Source organism: Parathielavia appendiculata, assembly GCF_033297405.1.
Source record: "Parathielavia appendiculata strain CBS 731.68 unplaced genomic scaffold N657scaffold_4, whole genome shotgun sequence".
NCBI lineage: Eukaryota > Fungi > Ascomycota > Sordariomycetes > Sordariales > Chaetomiaceae > Parathielavia > Parathielavia appendiculata.
The window spans coordinates 1,026,434-1,045,666 of NW_026944223.1; the positions used below are offsets into that span (position 1 = coordinate 1,026,434).

At 55.5% G+C, this 19,233-nt stretch overlaps 7 protein-coding genes across 7 annotated transcripts; 3 read left to right on the forward strand and 4 right to left on the reverse strand.

Moving 5' to 3' along the window:
* Positions 1-269: 269 nt before the first annotated feature.
* N657DRAFT_679836 (splicing factor 3B subunit 5/RDS3 complex subunit 10) lies at positions 270-1,305 on the reverse strand (the record flags this gene model as incomplete). The annotated part of the gene is made up of 3 exons (XM_062796220.1): positions 270-350; positions 413-619; positions 1,297-1,305. 3 exons carry the CDS (start codon positions 1,303-1,305, stop codon positions 270-272), a joined length of 297 nt encoding a protein of 98 aa, XP_062648820.1.
* A 532-nt stretch (positions 1,306-1,837) lies between these two features.
* Positions 1,838-3,580, forward strand: N657DRAFT_670887 (uncharacterized protein; the record flags this gene model as incomplete). Its single annotated transcript, XM_062795570.1, has 3 exons — positions 1,838-1,877; positions 1,921-2,744; positions 2,810-3,580. 3 exons carry the CDS (start codon positions 1,838-1,840, stop codon positions 3,263-3,265), a joined length of 1,320 nt encoding a protein of 439 aa, XP_062648821.1. The 3' UTR covers positions 3,266-3,580.
* A 735-nt stretch (positions 3,581-4,315) lies between these two features.
* N657DRAFT_570365 (uncharacterized protein) lies at positions 4,316-5,887 on the reverse strand (the record flags this gene model as incomplete). The annotated part of the gene is made up of 2 exons (XM_062788729.1): positions 4,316-5,414; positions 5,475-5,887. 2 exons carry the CDS (start codon positions 5,885-5,887, stop codon positions 4,316-4,318), a joined length of 1,512 nt encoding a protein of 503 aa, XP_062648822.1.
* Positions 5,888-5,932: 45 nt separating this feature from the next.
* N657DRAFT_643850 (uncharacterized protein) lies at positions 5,933-6,775 on the forward strand. Its single transcript, XM_062792634.1, has one exon. It carries the CDS (start codon positions 6,165-6,167, stop codon positions 6,708-6,710), a length of 546 nt encoding a protein of 181 aa, XP_062648823.1. The 5' UTR covers positions 5,933-6,164; the 3' UTR covers positions 6,711-6,775.
* Positions 6,776-8,176: 1,401 nt separating this feature from the next.
* Positions 8,177-11,008, reverse strand: N657DRAFT_643852 (ABC1-domain-containing protein). The gene is made up of 3 exons (XM_062792635.1): positions 9,711-11,008; positions 9,118-9,635; positions 8,177-9,047 (listed from the first exon to the last, which is right to left on the reverse strand). Exons 1-3 carry the CDS (start codon positions 10,517-10,519, stop codon positions 8,347-8,349), a joined length of 2,028 nt encoding a protein of 675 aa, XP_062648824.1. The 5' UTR covers positions 10,520-11,008; the 3' UTR covers positions 8,177-8,346.
* Positions 11,009-12,311: 1,303 nt separating this feature from the next.
* Positions 12,312-14,521, forward strand: N657DRAFT_655181 (pali-domain-containing protein; the record flags this gene model as incomplete). The annotated part of the gene is made up of 3 exons (XM_062794575.1): positions 12,312-12,498; positions 12,573-13,977; positions 14,041-14,521. 3 exons carry the CDS (start codon positions 12,312-12,314, stop codon positions 14,519-14,521), a joined length of 2,073 nt encoding a protein of 690 aa, XP_062648825.1.
* A 1,281-nt stretch (positions 14,522-15,802) lies between these two features.
* Positions 15,803-18,583, reverse strand: N657DRAFT_351041 (uncharacterized protein). Its single transcript, XM_062786927.1, has 3 exons — positions 18,319-18,583; positions 17,784-18,203; positions 15,803-17,449 (listed from the first exon to the last, which is right to left on the reverse strand). Exons 2-3 carry the CDS (start codon positions 18,201-18,203, stop codon positions 15,896-15,898), a joined length of 1,974 nt encoding a protein of 657 aa, XP_062648826.1. The 5' UTR covers positions 18,319-18,583; the 3' UTR covers positions 15,803-15,895.
* Between the last annotated feature and the right edge of the window lie 650 nt (positions 18,584-19,233).

Consider the following 19,233-nt stretch of genomic DNA (forward strand, 5'->3'; position numbering starts at 1 on the left):
GTATGAGTCCCGCTATGGAATGGGCCTTACAGGTACAAGAGATGGCTCGTTGTGAGTGTTAAGAGACTCCTCCATGACAGCCGCCACCAAAGTTGCGGCAACAGAACAGACCGGCTCCGGAAAGACTGACCGCATCAAGGCTGATCAATCACGCCAGCTATGCTGGATGCCATGCCTTCATCTTCTGAACCTCCCGTTTCCGCCGTCCTTCTGTGTGTCTCTGCATGAGCGTGATCGTCTGCGCATACATTATGTGCTTATGACCCGTCTCATGACCCGTCCTGTCGCGGCGCTACGAGCACTTCGTCGCCTTCTCGCGGTGGCGGTGGCCCAACCGGCTGTAGCATTTTCTATTCCGCTCTATTAGCGTCTGCCAGGCACGAAGGCATCAACTGAGGGTAGGATGGCATACTCGAATCATGCGCACGCGCACTGCCGCTACCGGCACGTTTTCCGCCAGCGCAAGATATGAGAGAAGCGGCGGGTGCCCGGCGATGCTCGAGTAGGTGTCGCGGTGGATGTTGGTCTTCCACTCCCAGCTCGTCGTGTCCGGATGTCCCGTGCCGACGTACTTGGCCTGAAGCCGCTCGAGTTCTTGTTGGTTGCGGAGTTTGTCAGCCTGTCAGAGAGGAGGTAGTCAGTGCCTTGTTGCAAGTGAGTCAGGAGCGGCAAATACGTACCATCTTGTATTATGTGTTGCTACCTATGGGACGCGGAAGAAGTTAAAGAGAGCGATGGATTCAAGGATGGATTCTTGAAAGTACGTGTTGGATTTGGCAGGTGGGTCAAGGAGGGCAGTTCAGGGGTGGCTAATGGCTTGGCACCAGGAGTCTCAGGAGCAGGAAGTGTTGGGTTTGGCAGGTGGTCAGGTTGGGCAGTTCGGTGGTGACTAATGGCTTGGCACCACGATTCTCAGGATCAGGAGGAGACGGGGAACTTTTGGAACAACATAGAAAGCAGCATCTTCATCAATTGAATGGCTACCCATTGCGATTTTCCTTCTATACTCCTATAACGGTACTATGACGGCACGGCCAAGAAATTCGGATCGCGGAAACCTTCTTCTGAGGTTGGACCCGCTTTCCGACGTTACATGCCCTGATTGGGAGGGTGCTTTAGGAGGTGGGCGGTAGATACCAATCAGTGCATTGCAAGTTCGGTCACTAGGCTCAAAAGCCCTACCTACAACGCAGAAACGCACCGATCTCTCTTCTACTCTCCATAGCTGTTCGTCTCGTAGAATAGACCTGCTGATCTGGAGCTCGCCCTCTTGTATGCAGTAATCGTTGCCGTTACAGGTGCCATGGTTCAGTGCTAAGCGCTAGTTCTGGCATTCAAGCCCCACTGCTGTGATCGTAGTCGTCTTGGCGCTGCAGGGAGGGTCATGGTGTCAGTGGTGGAGCCTTTCAACCTGCCCTGCCAGTGGTCACTCAACATCTCAACTCTCATCAACAAGGCTCATCACTCAGGGTTAATGCGAACATACATTCACCAACGGCTGCTCATCTGTACTCTTATCACAGCTTAAGAGGAATTCTGTTTACAGTTTGCTGTTTTTGAGACAGTCAATCTGAACTTGGTCTTTTTACTGTCTGGCGCATCCTCTATGAGCTCACAGCTCATGTCGAGCTCGACCTCCACACAAGTCCTCACCAACCTTGACGGCTTAGAAGAACAAACATCATCTCCCCCAAGCTTTGCTTGCAATGCCCGAACTTCTCCTTCAGTCTGCCCTCACGGCCTTGAGATCTGAGGAACTCGCCACCCAAGCCACCCATATACGAGAGAAATGCCACGCCGAGCACGGCGAAACCAAGTCCTTGGTATCTTGCCCACAATGTTACGAAACTCTTCTCGAAGCTTTCAGGTCTCGCTTCGTTAGTGCTGCTTTCAGCAATGGCTTTGCCGGACCCTTGCCAGACCAACAGCAACAGCGACATCAACAAGAATGGTTCACCTCTCGCCGTGCATTTCTCTCCGAGTTTGACTCGCTGATCGACTCCGCCAAAGAGTACCAAATCCCACCACAAACTATCGACGACCGAGTACGGGAAGAGCGGAGCAGGTGGTATGCCGAGAGAGTGCGCGGCTCTTTGTTGAGGTTGATGGTTGAGGACCCTTCGGGCCGAGAGGAGGTTTTTGAGAAGTTGGAGGACCTATCTATCCCGAATGCAGGGGGAGACCCGATCGGCTTGGCGATGGAGATTGCTCAGTTTCTGAGTAAGGGACCCTTAGGCTCTTCGGCAGCTGAGCAAGGGGTTGCCAAAGACCTACCAGAAAGACTGGCCACCGCAAATACCGACGCAGGGAAGGCGGAGGCTTTGAAGGAGGAGTTTTTCAAGGCTGATGATGGCACCGTACCGGAGGACCATCAGAAATATCTTGACATGCTTCTATACCAGGGGTCATCGATGGAGCAGGTGGTGGATCGGATCCTGGAGGAGAGGCAAGCTGCGACCGGCGCTCGAGACCAGACAAACAAACTGAACCAGCGGCTGGATGAGCTCCGCAGGGCGCGGGCCGCTCACGAGGCACAGAAAACGCGAAAAGCGCAGCGGAGGGAAAGCCTGGCACAGCAGAAAGTCCCAGACGAGCTGTACGAACTCCCTGCCTGTGCTGTCTGCGGCAACACAACAAACCCAGGGGACTTCTTCTGCTGCAGCATATGCACCATCCTCGCGAGCAGCGGTGTACAGGAGAAGCAGACGGTATTTTGCTCCGAAACTTGCGACAAAGAGGGCCATGTAAGCTTTGCCCCTTTAAACCTCCAACCCTCGCCCATTTGCCAACCGTACTGAAAATACCACAGCCCGCGCACATAGCGACACACACGTGCTCCTCTGGCCTGTTTTGCACCCAACAACAACACCCACAGCCCCGCCCCGGTACCACCGCACACGGCTCGGACAAGTACATCACAGACGGCGGCACATCCGCACCGTCACAAAACGACATCCGCTTCTGCACCGAGTGCCTAACCACCCTTAAACAAGCGAGCATATGGTGCTCCCTCGCCTGCGCCGACGCAAACTTCCAGACGCACCGCGAGCAAGTCCACATCCCAGCGCGCAATAGGCTAGGCCTGGCCGTCAATGACGAGCAGCAGCTCGAGTACCTCCCTCTCCCGGATAATAACACCGGGGACGGCAGCGGCAGCAGAAAGTACCGTGCCAAGGATGTTGGCGGCTTCACGACTTCGTTGGGGGAGGCGGTTCAGGAGTGGGAGGAGCAGAATCGCGTGAGGCTGCAAAGTGCTGCTGTTTGACGGGGAGGGGGGTGTAGTATAGGGTGGCGAGCTGGGGTGGTGAGCTTGTTTCTAGGAATCTGTACGGTGTGTGATCTGTCTCGGTAGATATATACTAAAGGTGTCGTCGGGAACGGTGAAGTGAAGGGGAAATCCATGGCTCTTCGCTCCCTGTTGCTGTGTTTTCATGCAGCTACGTGGTCGCTTCCTCTCCGGTGTCTCGTCACTCATGATATCAAGCAGGCCACTGACAACTGCGAGAAATCAAAACAGACCAAAACATCGTGTTGATTTAGAATCTAACAACATACACTAACAACAACGGCACCGCCCAAGGGAAAATCAAAAACCCAGTTATGGACGACAACTTCTTCCTTCTGTGTCGAGTCGCGGTTCGCATCTCTGCTCCACTAACCTGCTCACCAAGGAGGGTAGGGTAAATGTGAACCATGAAGAGGGTTGACTGCCAGGCCAATCGATAGAACTGGCTGCTTCCCATCCTCTTCTCCAGAGAAGTATTGTGCAGAAATAAACTACTTGAACGACGAGGGACGCGGGAAAAGGGAAAAGGGGGTATTCCATGTCCGGCCATATCAGAATAAAACGTGGTATATTAGTGAAGGAGAAGTTTTGCTTGCTCTGTTATAGCCCGCAGTGAGTGCCTGCAATTCTGCTGGTCAGGACCTCCTTTGGTGAGAGTCAAGGTCGAAGACGTTGGCCTATCTGCTGGCTCCGCTGAGCTGTCGGTGGAATTCGTTATGGAATGAAAAAGTCGTAAAGACTGGCGGAGTCGGCAAGAATGCTGATAGAAAAAGGGAAAGGAATTGGGTATGGTGTGGGAGCCTGAGGGCTCGGCGCCGGCTCAGTGGATCTTGTAAACAAACATGTGTTGCTGGTGTCGATGCCTCGATTCCTGCTGCATTGGAGTGCTGAAATGTAATGCGACCGGCTGCATCCGGCTCGGGGCGTGCGGAGGGGAGGGTATCAAAAGGCGCTGCTGCCCTCGGGAGGCTTGAAGCGGAGGCAAAACAACCAGTAACCCCCGAAATCCGCTCAACCTCCTACACATTCTCATCGGCGCCCCTTCACGCCGTGCTGCTTGAGCCTGCTCGTTCTCCAGCCCTCATACCACTGCTCCCTGCTGAGCTCGCGGAGCTCACCCCGCCATTCGCTAAAGACGGTATCCTTGAGACGCACAAAATCGCAGTGCTCTTCGTTGTAGGGATCGGCAAAGCCCCACGGGAACTGGCGACCGATCACGTCGGGCTCGTAGATGTCCGGACTCAGGATCGACAACGGCAGGAAGGGCATCTCGTCCTCTTCAAGACTCTCCTCCTCGGCCTTGCGACGACGCATGGAACCGCCGGAGAGGCGCTTGGGCTTGGGGGCAGGTTCTTCTTTGCCCTGTGTCGGCGAGCCTGGGTTTTCCTCGCCAGCCTCCCCGTCGCTGTGCTCAGATGCCTGGTCCTGGTCCTCCTCGTCTTCTTCCACAATCTTGCTATGATCCGAGTTCGACTCATCATCGTCGTCCAAGCCCAGGGCTTCCAAAGGGTCAAGATTCGCTTTCTTGAGGCTCTCTGCCACGGTCCGCTTCAGCATGTTCATGTGCTTGGTGGTGATGGTGTCGGCTTTCGAGATGACCGGAATGACTGTCGTCTTGCCTTGCAACGTCCGCAAAACTTGAAGATCAAGGTCCTCATCCAGGCCGCCAAGAATGCGAGCATGTGGGTAGTGCTTCCCTCTATTGTGTGGGCCACTCGCCGCGGCCGCCCTGGCTGCTGCGAGATTCCGGTCGAGGCGCGACGGATCCAGGACAAGGAAAACCGCATGAATGTGGGTGTCCTGTACCCCGGGGGACCTCACCACCTTCATCTCCTCGTTGAAGGTTTCCTCGAACTTGCTCTCGAGGAAGCTCGACATCTCGCGAAGCTGCAGGTCCACCACATTCTTTTCCAGGCCCTCGGAGTCCCACAGCGTCAGGCCGATACGTTCTCCGTCAATCTCGGTCTCGAGGTAGTGGGGGATGAAGTTTCCTGAGGGTGGCACCCTCGGGGGTTCCTCATGTTCGATGGTGCTCTTGACCCGCTTCTTCGCGGGCAGGGCAAGGGCTGTCTTGAGGAATTCGAGGAATGAAGTCTTGCCCGAGTTGGCAGTACCGATAATGAGGATGCTGCACACAAACGTGAGTGAGGGGAACACGAGGGAGGACATGGGCATGATTTCAGCTTACTTGAAAGGAGTGGGATCCTTCCTCCTCCGAACCCTTCTAGGGCTGTTTATGGTACTGATGGCGCTGCTGGCGTAACTATAGCGGCCGCGGTGCGCCATGCTGTGGGTGCTCGCGTAGGGATCGAAGCCGCCGTTGGGAATCGGGGGAACGGGAACGCTTATAGCAGAGCGCGGTGGCTCCATCGAGGGTCGTGGGGTGGCGGCCGTCATCTGCTCAGCCCTTCCGGAGAGAATGGCGAGGGAATCAGGCCGGTTGTCGCTGCTGAGTCCCAGTTGCGGCGCAGGGGCGCCGTTGTAGAGAACAGGAAGGCGTGGGGGAGACTTGGAGACAGCATCGCGCTGGCGCTGGAGCTCCAGCTCCTTGGCGGCCTGCTGTCTCTTCAAGTCGCTGCTTTTGCTGCGTCGAAGTAACATTCCGAGGCTAGAACGACGAGGCTGGGAGGTCATTGCTTGCTCCAACCGAGACTCGATCTGTGGCTACCGTAGAGGGCGAGCATACGCAGGCGGGTGTTATCTGTCGGGAAATCGCGAACAATCCGAGGGGAGTATGAACGAGCAGAGGCGGAAGCCGCGACACGTCCTACAGAGAGCGAGGACCTTACGGAACAGTTAGAATCCGAGAAGCCAGGGATATTGGAACGATCCTGCTACCGTCGAACTCAGGTAGTTCGGCCTCACTTTCGAAGTACCTATGGCAAGTACGCGAGATAGTTCTGAAGCCTCGAAACTCAAAGCGCCTGCTCTGTCTGTTTGTTTCTCGTGGTATGGCCGGGCGCTTGTACTTGTACCTGGCTGTCCGGCGTTGGTTTTCACTTGCTCCGTTGTCCGGGAGCACAGCAGGAAAGTGGATAGGTTCTCGAGCGCAGAGTCGAAGATAGCGGCCAGTCGACCAAAGCCCTTAAAGTTAGCTGGAGAGATTCAGAGGCACTCGATTACTGTCAAACTCGCTGTGTTAGCCAATTTCGACCCGGTCACCTTCCCATCACCCTTGAGGTCCCCGCAATCACAAGCGCATCGCATAGCGCTGGTCAGCAATTGCGGTCGCCTCGTGTATGCGATCACGGTGCCGTTCGCGACGTGCTCGGCGGTGCGAACGTGTAGCTCCGGGGCTCTCCTGGGGCCATTGCTAATGCGATCATGCCAATGCAACAAGAAAGATACGTTGGGATGGTGCAGTGCTCATAACGCACTTACTCAGTTCCTCGTCGCCACAAACTTCAACCTGCCCGGAGAATAACGAGCTTGACGAAAACTTGAAAGACAGTGGTCGCTTGCACGCGTTGCGGTGGAGACTTGCGCGCGAGGAAGGAGTGACGGTGTTGAACTTGAAGGGTGAAACGCAAACGAAAGGATAGAATTGAAGAATGTGCGAAGGTGCCTTTCAGAACCCTGCAACAAGCTGAACAAGAATAACTCTCTAGGGAGATGTGAGGGGCACCGAATGGGTTGTACCTCGTAAGGGGCGAGGAGGAAAAAAGATGCTACGGAGTACATTGGCTCGCTCGGTGAGATTGGTTGTTGGCTTGGAGGCCAAGCATTTGTTTCGGATTCAAGGTCGATATAAGGCCGTGGATACCATTAACGTTAATCCAAAACAAGAGTGGCGCCAGGCCTGCGACCTTCTGCCCGATCCGATTCTGAGTCCCAGCCAAGCATTCGGGTACGAGTGCTGGTCTTGGTGTTTCGATATTGCTGATGAGCGTAGCACAGTAGTCCCAGCAGCCTGGGCGTGAACGCCATTCCTTATGGTTCTAAGACACCGCAGAACGTGCCCATTCAGGTGTCTCATTTCTGCATCATGTTTCACTCGTACTAGTATAAACTTGGCTACGTACCTATGTAGCTCCACTTAACGTGAGTAGCTTGCATCTTCGTCCCATCTCTTCGTCCGAACCACAGCATGCAGATGTTCTTTTGGAAAGGCTGCCGGTGCAGAAGTCAGGTTCTACGCCTCCTTGTGGTCCTGCTATTCCTGAATGTCTCCACAGCTTCAGTGGAGTGCAGATGCCCCTTTCCAATGCAGCCAGGCGCAGTAGTGATACCTGGTAAGACGCGCCAGCCAATGGTTGGTCTCTTTTTAACATCACCCGCAGCATTCATCCGGACAGGTGTGCCGACCATGTTCTTTTGAGGCACAACTCCAAGCATGAGCATGAAAGCCATCGAAGCGTCAACCTGCGACGATAGCCGATGATAGTTGCTGAGACTCTATCTCTACTATTTGGATAGTATCTGCATGTCTGCTAGGCACTATCCCTCTAGCTACTCGTTCCGCGTGGACAGACATTGTAAGTGCCCGTTGTGTCAGTTCCACAAGCCACGTGAAAGCTCCCGGCTATGGAAATCGTCCGAAGGAAAGTGACCGAACAGTCATGGATGGAAAGCTCAAGTTGACTGTCATCGTCTCCATCCGTATGCTACCACCTATATCATTCCCTTATTGTTCTTTTGTCATCACGTAGGTACTTTCCGTGCTCTGCTGGATCAAGCAGCGAGATGGATGAAAACCCAATCTTATGCACATTGAATTGCGGACCATGCCCCGCCCCGTAAACTGCAGGTACCGTAAGAAAACTTAGCTTGGCATCCATACTCCGTCCACCATACATAGTCTCAGTTTTACCTCCCCACGCCCCAACCAAAACCCTGGCCAGGCGTGTGTGAGACAAGACGGAATGTGAGTTACACATGAATCAATTTAGTATGCGCATGCATATCCTGTGTGGCCCATACAGCATCCATGATATGACTGAGCTTGCAGTAGCCCGCCAACCGAGACCGAGTACCAGGGGTATCTCCTCTACACGTCTAGGTCTAATGTGGTGATGACAATATCGTACAGACAAAGTGCGTATTGCTCCGTCCAGCCATCCTTACCCTTCAAAAACATCATGCTGCAGCTCAACGCCAAACTCCCTGGCCACGTTCTTCAGCCTCGCCTCGACCTCATCCTCCATGCCGCCGCCCCTCCCAAGCAGCTGCTTCAGCCGGAAAAAGTAGAAGGCAACATCCGACATAAACAAGACCGCCTTGAACACGAGATGCTGCCAGATATTGACCGCTCTCTGTCGCCAGGGCAAGTTGGGGTCCTCGTACAGAGATCGGCTGGCCCACTCGCCCATCATCTTGATCCGGTTAACCGGTGAGCCCATGTAGGCGTTGTTGCCCTGCACGATGCGCATGTTCCTCCCGATGAAGATGAGCTCCTTTGGCCACTTGTCCTCGTCGGCCAGCACGTCGCGGATGCCCTGCTTCATTCGCTGCTGCATCTCGTAGTGCCGCTGGCTTGCAGTCTTCTTGTCGTCCAGCGTATCCAGCATACCCTTTTGGAATCTCTGGTCGCCGCCCTCGTACGGCCGCAGTAGCGTGGCGGACGCGAAGAGATCCGCTGCCTTGATGCCCCATTCCTGGGTGATTTCGGCGATTTTCTTGTTGTCGAACGTCATCAGGGCCTTCCAGAAGACGCCATACTCGTGCCGGAACTTGTCGCTCATGTAAACGTAGAGCCCATGGTCGATCAGAACCAGCTCGGGTAGCCCATTCGGTAGCCGTCGGATGAAGATGTTACCTGGGTCTGCACTGAAGTATTAGACATATTCTCCGAGAATAGAAATGCCTCAACGGAGTATGCGAAGGAAACATACGCGGATCGCAGTGCACGACACCCCACTTGAAAATCTGGGCGGAAAACAAGTCGATCATCGTTGTCATGACCTCCTTGGTAGAAACGCCTAGCCCACCCTTGCCACGGCGCCCCTTCCATTCCGTCCGCTCCGGCTTCAGGTTCTGACTGTTCGGATTCTCGCGCAACTCGCGGCGTATCGCATCCATGTCAGGATGGTCTAACTGAGCGCCATGGACCCCCATCGAGCCCTTCCCGTAGCCACCCATCCAGGGCCTCGTAAGGGTCTCCTTATCCCATAATCTGACGCCTTCAATCCATTCCACGGTAAGAACTCGTCTGGAGCTCAACTCGGAATACACCGTCGGGATATAGACGCGGCCTCGTAAACTGGGCTCCTTGGCGACGAGCAGTCGCATGGTTTCCGAATTCTTTGCCTCGTTCTCAAAATCGGTCTCGAGCATCAACCGCTCCGTAATGAATGGTACCAGGGAGTATAATGGCAGGTCAAACCACCATGAGTACGCTTTCGAGACGACCCTGATAGCGCCATCCGAGTCAGCAAACGGCCCTCAAGTATACAATCCCCGCATATCCCCTCCCAGCAACACTTACTTGAAAGCCCACAGATCCCACCCGATCTGCTTCGCGATTTCAGGCTTCTGGATCTTGACCGCTACCTCCCTACCATCGGGCAGCCTTGCCCAATGCACCTGCGCGACGGACGCACTGGCCCTCGCCGTCCGCTCCATGACACCCTTCCCCTCGACGCCGGCAAAACTGACCCCAAACACCTCCTCCACACTCCGCCCGCCAAAGTCGTCCCTTATCACCTTCTCGACCGCCTCCCACTCATCCTGCGGCGCGTCATCAAACATGCGCGCAAACATCCTCTGGAACTCGGGCGGCAGCACGGCGCTCTGCATGGCGATCGCCTGCCCGATCTTGAGGTACAGCCCGCCGTTCTCCCGCAGCAGATCCGACAGCCTCTCGGCGCTGCGGCGGTGCAGCTCGGGAATGCCGCCCGCGCTGCCGATTAGCGGTAGCGGCTCGGGGCGGAAGTTGATCTTGTAGTCGGCCGCGACCAGCAGGCCCATGCCAAAGGTGCGCAGCGAACGCGCGATGCCCGACGCGTATACCTGCCGGTCGACGAGGTAGCCTGTTCCCAGGACGGCGGAGAGGATCAGGAGGCGGCGCGCCCAGCGGCGGGCGCGACGGAAGCTGCGGGCTGCGCGGGGCGCGCCGAGGAGGGTCGGGTTCGGTGGGCGGAGCGGCTCGAAGGGGCCTGACGAATGGGTTAAGGCGCGGTAGAAAAGGAGCGGGCGGACGAGGGGCCGGGAGAGGGTTGGTATGTATGGGACGCAGAGTCGGATGGGAGGCATCGCGGGGGCGAGCGCCGAGCGGCTTGCGCCGAGACGCCGCATGTTGGCGATAGATATGCCGAGGTAGGTAGTGGCTAGTCGGTAGGTGTTCTGGTGTTTCAGTCCATCGTTCTGGTAGGTTGAGCCGGTTGAAAATCAGGACACCGGGGAAAGAATATTTCAAAACGACAGCAGAGTGCCTTACGGAGGACACTGATGACGACAATTCAAGGTCCACTTTTCGCCGCCTTGCCCGATTCCCGGGCTTGAGTCAATCGGTGTTAACCGCAGATAACTCCACCGCATGCAGGAACTTTGAACACGCTTTGGCATCACTCTGCTGGCCCAGATATTGTACAATACCTACCTTATTATTGTTCGTCAGTCTCGTCAGGCAGAATCTCCGACTTTCATGGTTTGCCCGTCAACGATGGGTTAAAGTGATGGCAGTTTCTGCGAATAGGCTCCAGTGCACTTGGACCTGGAAGATAGAGGTTAGAGAAGCACAGCGACGATCGGGATATCATCGTGTGCCCCCTGGGTTTGTTTGGGACAGAAGTCTGGAAAACCTACGGAGGAATCCTCAGGCTTTTTACGTCCGTATTGTACGATACAACAGCAAAGCAATGGAACCTGGGCCTTGGTACGAACCTCCATGCCCGCGGGGCTACCGTCCGGGTTGTGTGGAAAACCTGAAGTAAGGTTGGGAAAGAAAACATGCTCTGATGGCGCCAGAAGAAGAGGTTCGCTGCTCCAGTAGGATATCCATTTATCAGACTACCAGTGATGCAAAAGTGCGCTTGTATTGTACCGAGCTCCTGTGCGCGGAAGATATACCAACCTAAGCTTGGCCTGCGATTCTCACCCACTTCCATGTTCGCTGAACAAGAGCATGCCGCAACTGACTTTTATTTCCAGTCAAACAGAGCGAATTGAAGATGACACTCGAGAGCCATATCTGAAGATTCTCCAGCTTTTGCCTTTCACTGCCACGCCTTCAGGGGGGATAGAACACATCCTAATCTGGGCACCGTACCGGAGGTATGGATTACGGAAGAGAGTTCCGGTCGTCAATTTTGGGCTGCGACGATTCGGCAGTCTTGTTAGTTATCCGTTGGTCCTTGCTGGCTTGATGGGTGCTTGGGCAACAAGACGATGGAGGGCAGTTGACCAGCCCGTTGGGTCTATGTGTAGGGAGTACGAGGGCAACGGTGGTGCAGCGATGGAGGTGAGCTCCGAAGATGTCGCATTGTGTGGCTGAGCTGTCAGGACGGAGGGGAGTTTCCAATTCCAGTTCATTCGCGATCCGTGGTCATGCGATGTGATTGGCTGAAAGTGCCCCCCTACGCTCTGCAACACAATCCTGGCACCCAATGCACCCACGGGTCCACCAATCCCGTCTGCTTGGTCTCCCCTAACTTTACCATTTCCCACCCCCAATTCGCCCTGGACTCGTCTTCACCACCGCCCTCACCAGTGCATCGCATCCCGTGTCCAGAGCGTCTTTCCCCGCCGCCACTCTTTTCACGGGGAACCGCCGATTGACCGGGCCGAGTTTCGACAATGGCCTAGTTCGCGACGCATTGTATCAATCACATCAATCGCGACACGTTGATCCCGGCACACGCTCGCTCCCCTCACTCATCCTTTCCCATGTCACGGACAAGCGCTCTCCGATATTCACCAAACCCCGATTTCGTCCACTTGGTACGCGGCCGTTGATACGACCTCAGCATCGTCTCCGCCGTGCCAAAAATATCGGGCGACCTCTTCTCATCTGGCCGCGTCTCGAGGACGCTGGCTCGTCCTTTGGCGACTTCTCTCCGCGGCTCTGCTGCGTTGATCCCTTTCCACCATGTTACGCCCTGCGACGCCGCTGTCGCTGCTGCTGTTCGCGGCCTTCGCCCTGCTTTTACTCTCGATTCTTTCCACCCCCATCATCAAGGCCATCCCACTCGGCAGCTGGGAAGGAGTCGACTTCGGCGTTTTCGGCTACTGCGATAAGAATGGCTGCACTCCAATTGAGGTTGGCTACGATGTCCGTGAGTGATCTGCCTGAGCTCTTGCTATTTCCTTCCCTGGAGTTCTAGGAAAGCTCATATACCGACTTGCTCAGGGTCCCTCAACTCCGGCGACTTCGACCTCCCCTCCTCGACCCGTTTCACTCTCTCGAGTCTTCTCATTGTTCACCCGGTCGCCGCATTCATAACCCTCGTCATGTTCGTCCTCGCCATCATCGCTCATTTCCGCAGCCCATCCCACTCGGCCAGGTACTTGTTGGTGCTGTTCATCGTTGGCATGGTCAACTTCCTCGTGTGCCTCTTGAGCTTCCTCATCGATGTCCTGCTCTTTGTGCCCCACTTGGCCTGGGGCTCGTACGTCGTCCTTGCCGCTACCATCCTGGTTGCTCTAAGCGGCTTGGTGTCGTGCGCCATGCGCAGGACAATTGTGGGCAGGAAGGCAAGGCAGAAGCGTATCGCCGAGAACGCGGAGATGAGCGGCGAAAACTACTACAATCGCGTAGCCCAGCAGACCACCGCTCCCGTAGCCACTTCAGCCGTCCTCCAACCTACAGTGCCGATGGTTAGCGGTGCCAACGGCGGTGCAGACACGCTGCCGGAATTCGCTTCGTTTGAGAAGAACGACCAAAGCAGTGATGAGCGGATTCCCCTCACAGCAACTAGGAGCCCGTCAACAAGATCACCAGGCACCTTCGGGACTGACCCTACAGCTACATACGTAAATGACGCAAGCAGCCCGACCGACATGGCACCCATGCGCTCCATGTCCACGTCGCCCGGTGCTCGTGATCGATACGGAAATCCCATGCCGGCCGAGGGAGGATACCCCTTGAGGGCACCTTCGATAGAGAGGATTGGCTCGCCAGGAAGGGGCGGCATGCCTCCTCAAGGTGGCTTTCGCGGACGTGGTGGGTATCCTGGCCCTGGCAGGGGCGGTTATGGCGGGTACGGACCGCCACCTGGAGGCCGCGGAGGCTATGGCCCGCCAGGCCGTGGAGGTTACGGACCGCCAGGGGGCAGAGGAGGCTATGGCCCCCCTCCGCGTGGTTACGGAGGCCCTATGCGGGGCGGACGAACGCCGCCTCCGCCCAGCTACCAAGGCGCGTATGACAGAAGGCCATCGCCTGCTGGACCGTACGGCCCGAATCCTCATGGCGCCAGGCGACCGTCTCCCGGTCCGCCTGGTCCCGGGTACCTGAATCACTCGATGTCCAACGTCTCCTCAGTCAGTGGCTATGACGCCTATAGTGCTAACGGGAATGAACTTCCACGGGCAGAGTCTCCACCACCCCTGCCAGGCATTGATGACGGTGTGCCTCCAGGGCAAGCGGTAGAGATGGATGCGTCAACCGGTAGCCCAGCCCATGCGCCACGCGCTTTTGGCCAGTTCAACATCCGGGACAGTGATTCAGATGTTGCCGGCATGTTGGCGCTGCAGCAAGGAAGAGCGCCGGTCGCGGATCGGCACATGAGTGATGCCAGCAGGTATAGTCAAGAAGAGTAAGGCACTCTGTCCCTGTCCATTTTCTAGCAGGAAAATCTTTGTTGACTGAGATCGCTCAGGAGCGCCTACGTGCCACCGAGGCAGGCGTGGAACCAAACCCCAGGCAGGGGCTCGCCCCGTCTACCATCACCGCTGAACACTGCTGGCCATCCCGCGGAATTGCCATCCCATGGAAGTCTCCCCCCTCGGCCGTCGGCAGCTCCCGCTGGTGAGTACTACGAAGACGTGGATCCGCGCTTCGCCGATTCTCCTCAGGTGCAGAAGCCAACACCAACTCCCATCAATACGACTAACTCCTACGAGGATATTCGCCAAGGCGGTTCCCGCAGTCCGGCTGAGTCTGAGCGCTCCAATTTCACCTCGATCTCCCAACGAGGCGTTAACCCGCGGTGGAACCCGCCCAGGATGCCGCCTGCCCCGGCTTTAGGAAGCTATGGAAGCAACTCGATCCCCAGGCGTCCAGTCAACCGCTCCGACATGATCCTCGCCTCCAACCCGGACTTTGAACTTCCCGGCCGGGGCGGTCCATCCAGGCCATGAGCTACGATGAGACAGACCACAGCTGATGCTACAGTTGGAATCTAGGATGATTGTACTTGTATGTACAAACTGGTCGAGCGGGGAGACATGAAATGGCTCCGTGCGATGAGCTGCTTGCTCAAGGCGGATGCTCTTTTTCTTCTCGTTGTTCCCGTTTTTTTCCTCGCCTTCGTCACGTATATAGATCCCACCTGTTGTGATACTCTACACTTCGATTCAAATCTAACCCTCTTGTAATCAACGGGGCTTCTGGCGTCATGGGTGGTGTGCGGGTGAACTGGGGATTTCTCGTCCCGGCATTTCTATTTCAAATTCTCCCTTATGAAACACTGGTACATCTCAGAATTCTTTGGGAGCCTACCGATCCAGCGCGTTGAATTCTGCAATTGCAAACAGCCTTCATTCGAGATTCAAAGATGCGCGCTTTCTGGCCCCTAAAATTCAAGCAAACCTTCTTAGTTCCAGAAAGGTCACCCGTGCAACTCGTCCTAGATTATCATTGTTCTCTTCATGTCTCGGTACGCCGGAAAACTGGTTCACTCGTGTCTTGTAGCTCAAATTTGTCATTGAGCTTCCTGTAAATAAGCCCGTCCTCATGCTTGCCACACACAACCTTTGACAGCGTCTTACCACGAGCAGTAGCCGAGCTACCTAAGGTAAACAACTTTGGCTGGGCGGCAGGTTGGAGTGGATTTGGGCGGAGGTCTTCTTACCAAAACACCACAGCGTTGTGAGATGTTATCCTGATTATGCGCCTCCAATATTGGCCAGCTCGCTGACAGCAGATGCCCTCTGTAATGATAGCAGATCCAGGGCAAGCTGTTGGTGTCGCCCTATAGCGATGCATTGTCCATCACTTGAAGAATGCTATGCTCGCTCGGAACTTGGGAAGCCTGGTTCTACAAGATAGGGCGCTCGACATGGGCAAGCATCAGCCTACATGTCCTGCCAACACGGCGAAGAACACTCCACGTACACAACGCATAGAAGAGTCCTAAGGGGACTAAGGGGACTAAGATTGGCAATGCAAGACGGACAGTAAACATCCTGTAATCAACCTTTTCGTATGACTGAATTTATCTGAGTTACTCAACCAAAAAACCGTCCAAGCAGGTGGCGCTGCCTCTCCAAAGCAATTGTCTTGCTCGCCACCAAATATCAGTCCAATACACCTTCCCCTGTTGACCATAACCTTTCGCGCCTTCCACCCTTTCCCTGCTCCTGCTGGTCTTGTGAGATATCAACAGAGGCACCGCACTCGTCCGCAATAAATATCGTGCCCTAAGTCTCAACCGATGTGACAAACTCCATGCATTTGCCCCCCGTGACGCTGATATGAGCGAGTGGTTCCTTGCAGTAGGCTGAGGAGGCGCCTCAGTATCCCCGTCTTGGCTTCCTGGAGCTCTTTTTCTTTCTCGGCGTGTCCTCCTTGGGCTCGCTGAAAAAGCTCTTGTTGCCCTCCTCCGTGTGGTCGATCCACGCATCCTCGGCCGGGATGAAGGACCTAGGCAGTGCATCATGGACCGACCCATCAGACTCGCTTTCCTCCTTGTACCTCAACAGAGTGGCAAACGCCATGTTGAGCAGCGGTCTCATGGCGTCGGCATCGTCCATGTTGTTGACTTCTTCGACACTCAAGACTGGCGGCTGCATCTTGCCATCAGCACCCTGTCTCTCAGTATGGCTTCCACGGAGCCGCTCGCGCTCTCCGCCAATGACGCCAACTTTGTTCTCCAAGCGGCGGTAGTTGTGATCGCGAACAATCTGTTCCATGTTCCGAACTAAGCCCTCCGTGCCAGCGTAGAAGTTTCGGTTGATCTGGGTGGTGCGGTCCGAGAAGGTCTCGTGCATGAGCTCGTCGTCCGCGGCTGGCTGCCTCGTGTGCCAGTCCTCCGTGATTGGCTTGTGTCGGCCGTCGTAGTTAGATGGAAACCCGCCTGGGAAATACTGTTGGAGCCTCCCAGGAGGGAGTGTGTCTTGGACCTTCCTCTTGGTCCCGTCCATTGGCTCCGTGGGCATGTCGAACTGACCCGGTGTTGAGGTGCTGCCAAATCCAGTGGGGCCGGGAGGATTGCGCGACACGGGACCATACTGTCTCTCATCAAGTGATAACTGAACTGGACGGCCTGACTCGCCAATTCCGTCATCCTCACCGAGGATGGCAGAAATGTTCATGTCAAGGCTGGATGGCAAGCCAACGGGGGATCTGTACTGATACCTACCCGCAGTGGGCGGGATCTGGTCGTCAATTCGGACGGCTCGACTTGCCGCTTCCAACGTAGTCGGCTTGAACGGTCGCTGACCGGGCGGACCCGCCTTCAGCGGCTGAGGCGGCCCTGCTGCGAACGTTGTTCCACCATACGTGTTGAAGAGGCGATCTCTGGGAAGATCCGGAGTGGTTGACGGAAGTGATGAGGGAGTGTCCGGACGGCTGAGATCCAGATTGGCGCTTCGAGCTCTTGCCAGGGTATTCTGAGCAGCCTTTTGCATAGGATTCGGGTACGAGGCCAGGTTGGTGAGACCCTTGACAGTAATCCGTGACGTCAACGTCTCCTCAGCGGAAGTGCTGCTATTCCCTTCATATCCTGTCGGGGAGGGCAAGTTCCCCGAACGAATGCTGGGCATCGACATTTCGTATTCCGCAAGGAGTGCAATATCACCCTCCGTAGTCGGACTGACAGCTCGGTCGTAGTTCTGCTGCAGCGGAGCGTACTGCTGAAGGACGGATGCAGTTGTCGGAGGCGAAGGAGGAGCCTGGTCCTCGAGAGGCAATGCCGACAATAATGCGTCAGGGAATGGCATGAAAGGACCGCCGGAGGGAGCCTGAATGGGCTGCGGATAGCGGCGCGCCCTTGGGCGGCGAGTGGGCGGTTGGAGTGATGACGCTGCCTTGGGATTATAAATCGTGCCGGCAGTCGTGTACTTGGGCTGGACGTTTGCTTCCGCGCTCGAATTCGAGTCTGTCGACAGGTCAGATGAAGGAGATACAGTATGCATTATATAGACCAGCAGGTTAGAAAGGGAACGAAGGAAGATAACGGTACCAATGCATGAGGGGATTGATGGCAAGAACGGAAAGATCAGTGAAAGCAGCGGCGTCTGATCTCCGCCTTTGAAGGCGTCGTTAGGAGAAATCGACGCAGACCACGGGAGAGGAGAGAGCTGCTGATGATGAGGAGGGGACGAGTGCCAGTAGGTGGATGTGAAGCGTGGCAGAAGGACAAATGAAGGGAGCAGTTCGGCAAGAATCACCTATACGTACCGCTGGAAGTAAGGAGAGAGCCTTCATTACTGCAGCCAGAAGGCTGCAGCGTGGGAGTGACATATTGGTTACCACGAAACATGGCCCAAGCTGGCTGGGGAGGCCACCCTGCGCTTGCCGGTGGTGCTGTAGGCTTCGAGGTGCCGGAGAAGGGAGTAGCACAGTCCCGGAAGAAGAAAACCTAATATGGCATGACCCAGAATGGAATGCTCGAGTTGGCGACCAAGAGTTAAGAAGCCGCCCACAAATCGGGCAAACGAGAGCCGCCCTCCTGCTTCGGGCCTTCAAATGGGAAGAAGTTATTCGTTTTTCGGCTTCGTTTGCGAAATTCTCCAGGCAGACAAGCGCAAATGGGTGGGCGGAAGGGGTGATCGGAAGAGCAGGAATAAATACGAGTCGCGTGCTGCTCCTTCCTAACATCTACATCAGATCAAAGTCAGTCTTGTGTAAGAGAAAACAACGCACCTGCCAGACAAAGATACTGAAGGAAAAGAGATTCTCAGGACTGAACCATGCGGACAACTCAATGACTTACCTAAGGTGTCACCCGAGATAGCAAGGGCCTTCGATGGAAACCATCAGTTATTGTCTTGTCAGCCTGAGGACAGTCCGAGCTGTTACATAAGTTTTGACCCCTCCTCTCAAGTAAGAACGGAAGTGCGTCAAACTGTTGTCAAGGTAGTGTAGCCGAGGTGAAAGGAGGATTGAGTTCGTCGGCTCGCTGTCTCCAAAGCAGGGGATCCGAAGGTTGACAACTGCCTGTAAAGACCTGAGGTAATGGCACCCCAAAACCGGTTCTCCTGAGCAGATCCTGAAGCATTGTTTCTCAGCCAATGGATGAACATACTTTTCAACATCCAAGAGCGACGACGAACAGCACTCAGAAAGGACAGCGCCTTGTTGTTGGCGATGAGACGTCGAGATTTCAACGCTGTGTGTTCCTGGATAGGTGACCCATAACCCAGAAGTGCCTTACCGACTGACGGTCAATATAGAAATGTAAGGCTTGTTGAGGCATCTCCGGCCATGAGTAGCTCGGAGAAACCTTTGAGAAGACGGCCACGCCCACTTGGACACTCACGTGGCACTCTGCCATGAAAGTGACTCTCCAACACCCAAGGCCCCTCCCTTAGATACCTTACTTACCTATCTATGTCAGCATCTCTCAACTTAAGTTTGGCCTTTGTTCTTACAGCGTGGCCTTCAGGAGTGCGCTATCGCTTCCCTAAAGCTCAACCGCTGGGTATCGCGAGCATCATACTGCGACGAGGACTGGGAACGCGCCGTCCGGTCTGTCCGGGAGCTCCTTGCTTGCAGTGTGCCCCTTGACGCGCAGTCAATCATGATCCGGACCCCGTCTGTCATGACCCACGGCAGTTAACGCACAGGAAATTCGGAGGATGGAGTGGCTTGCTGCCACAACCTCCGCCGAAATGCCGGCAAATGTTCC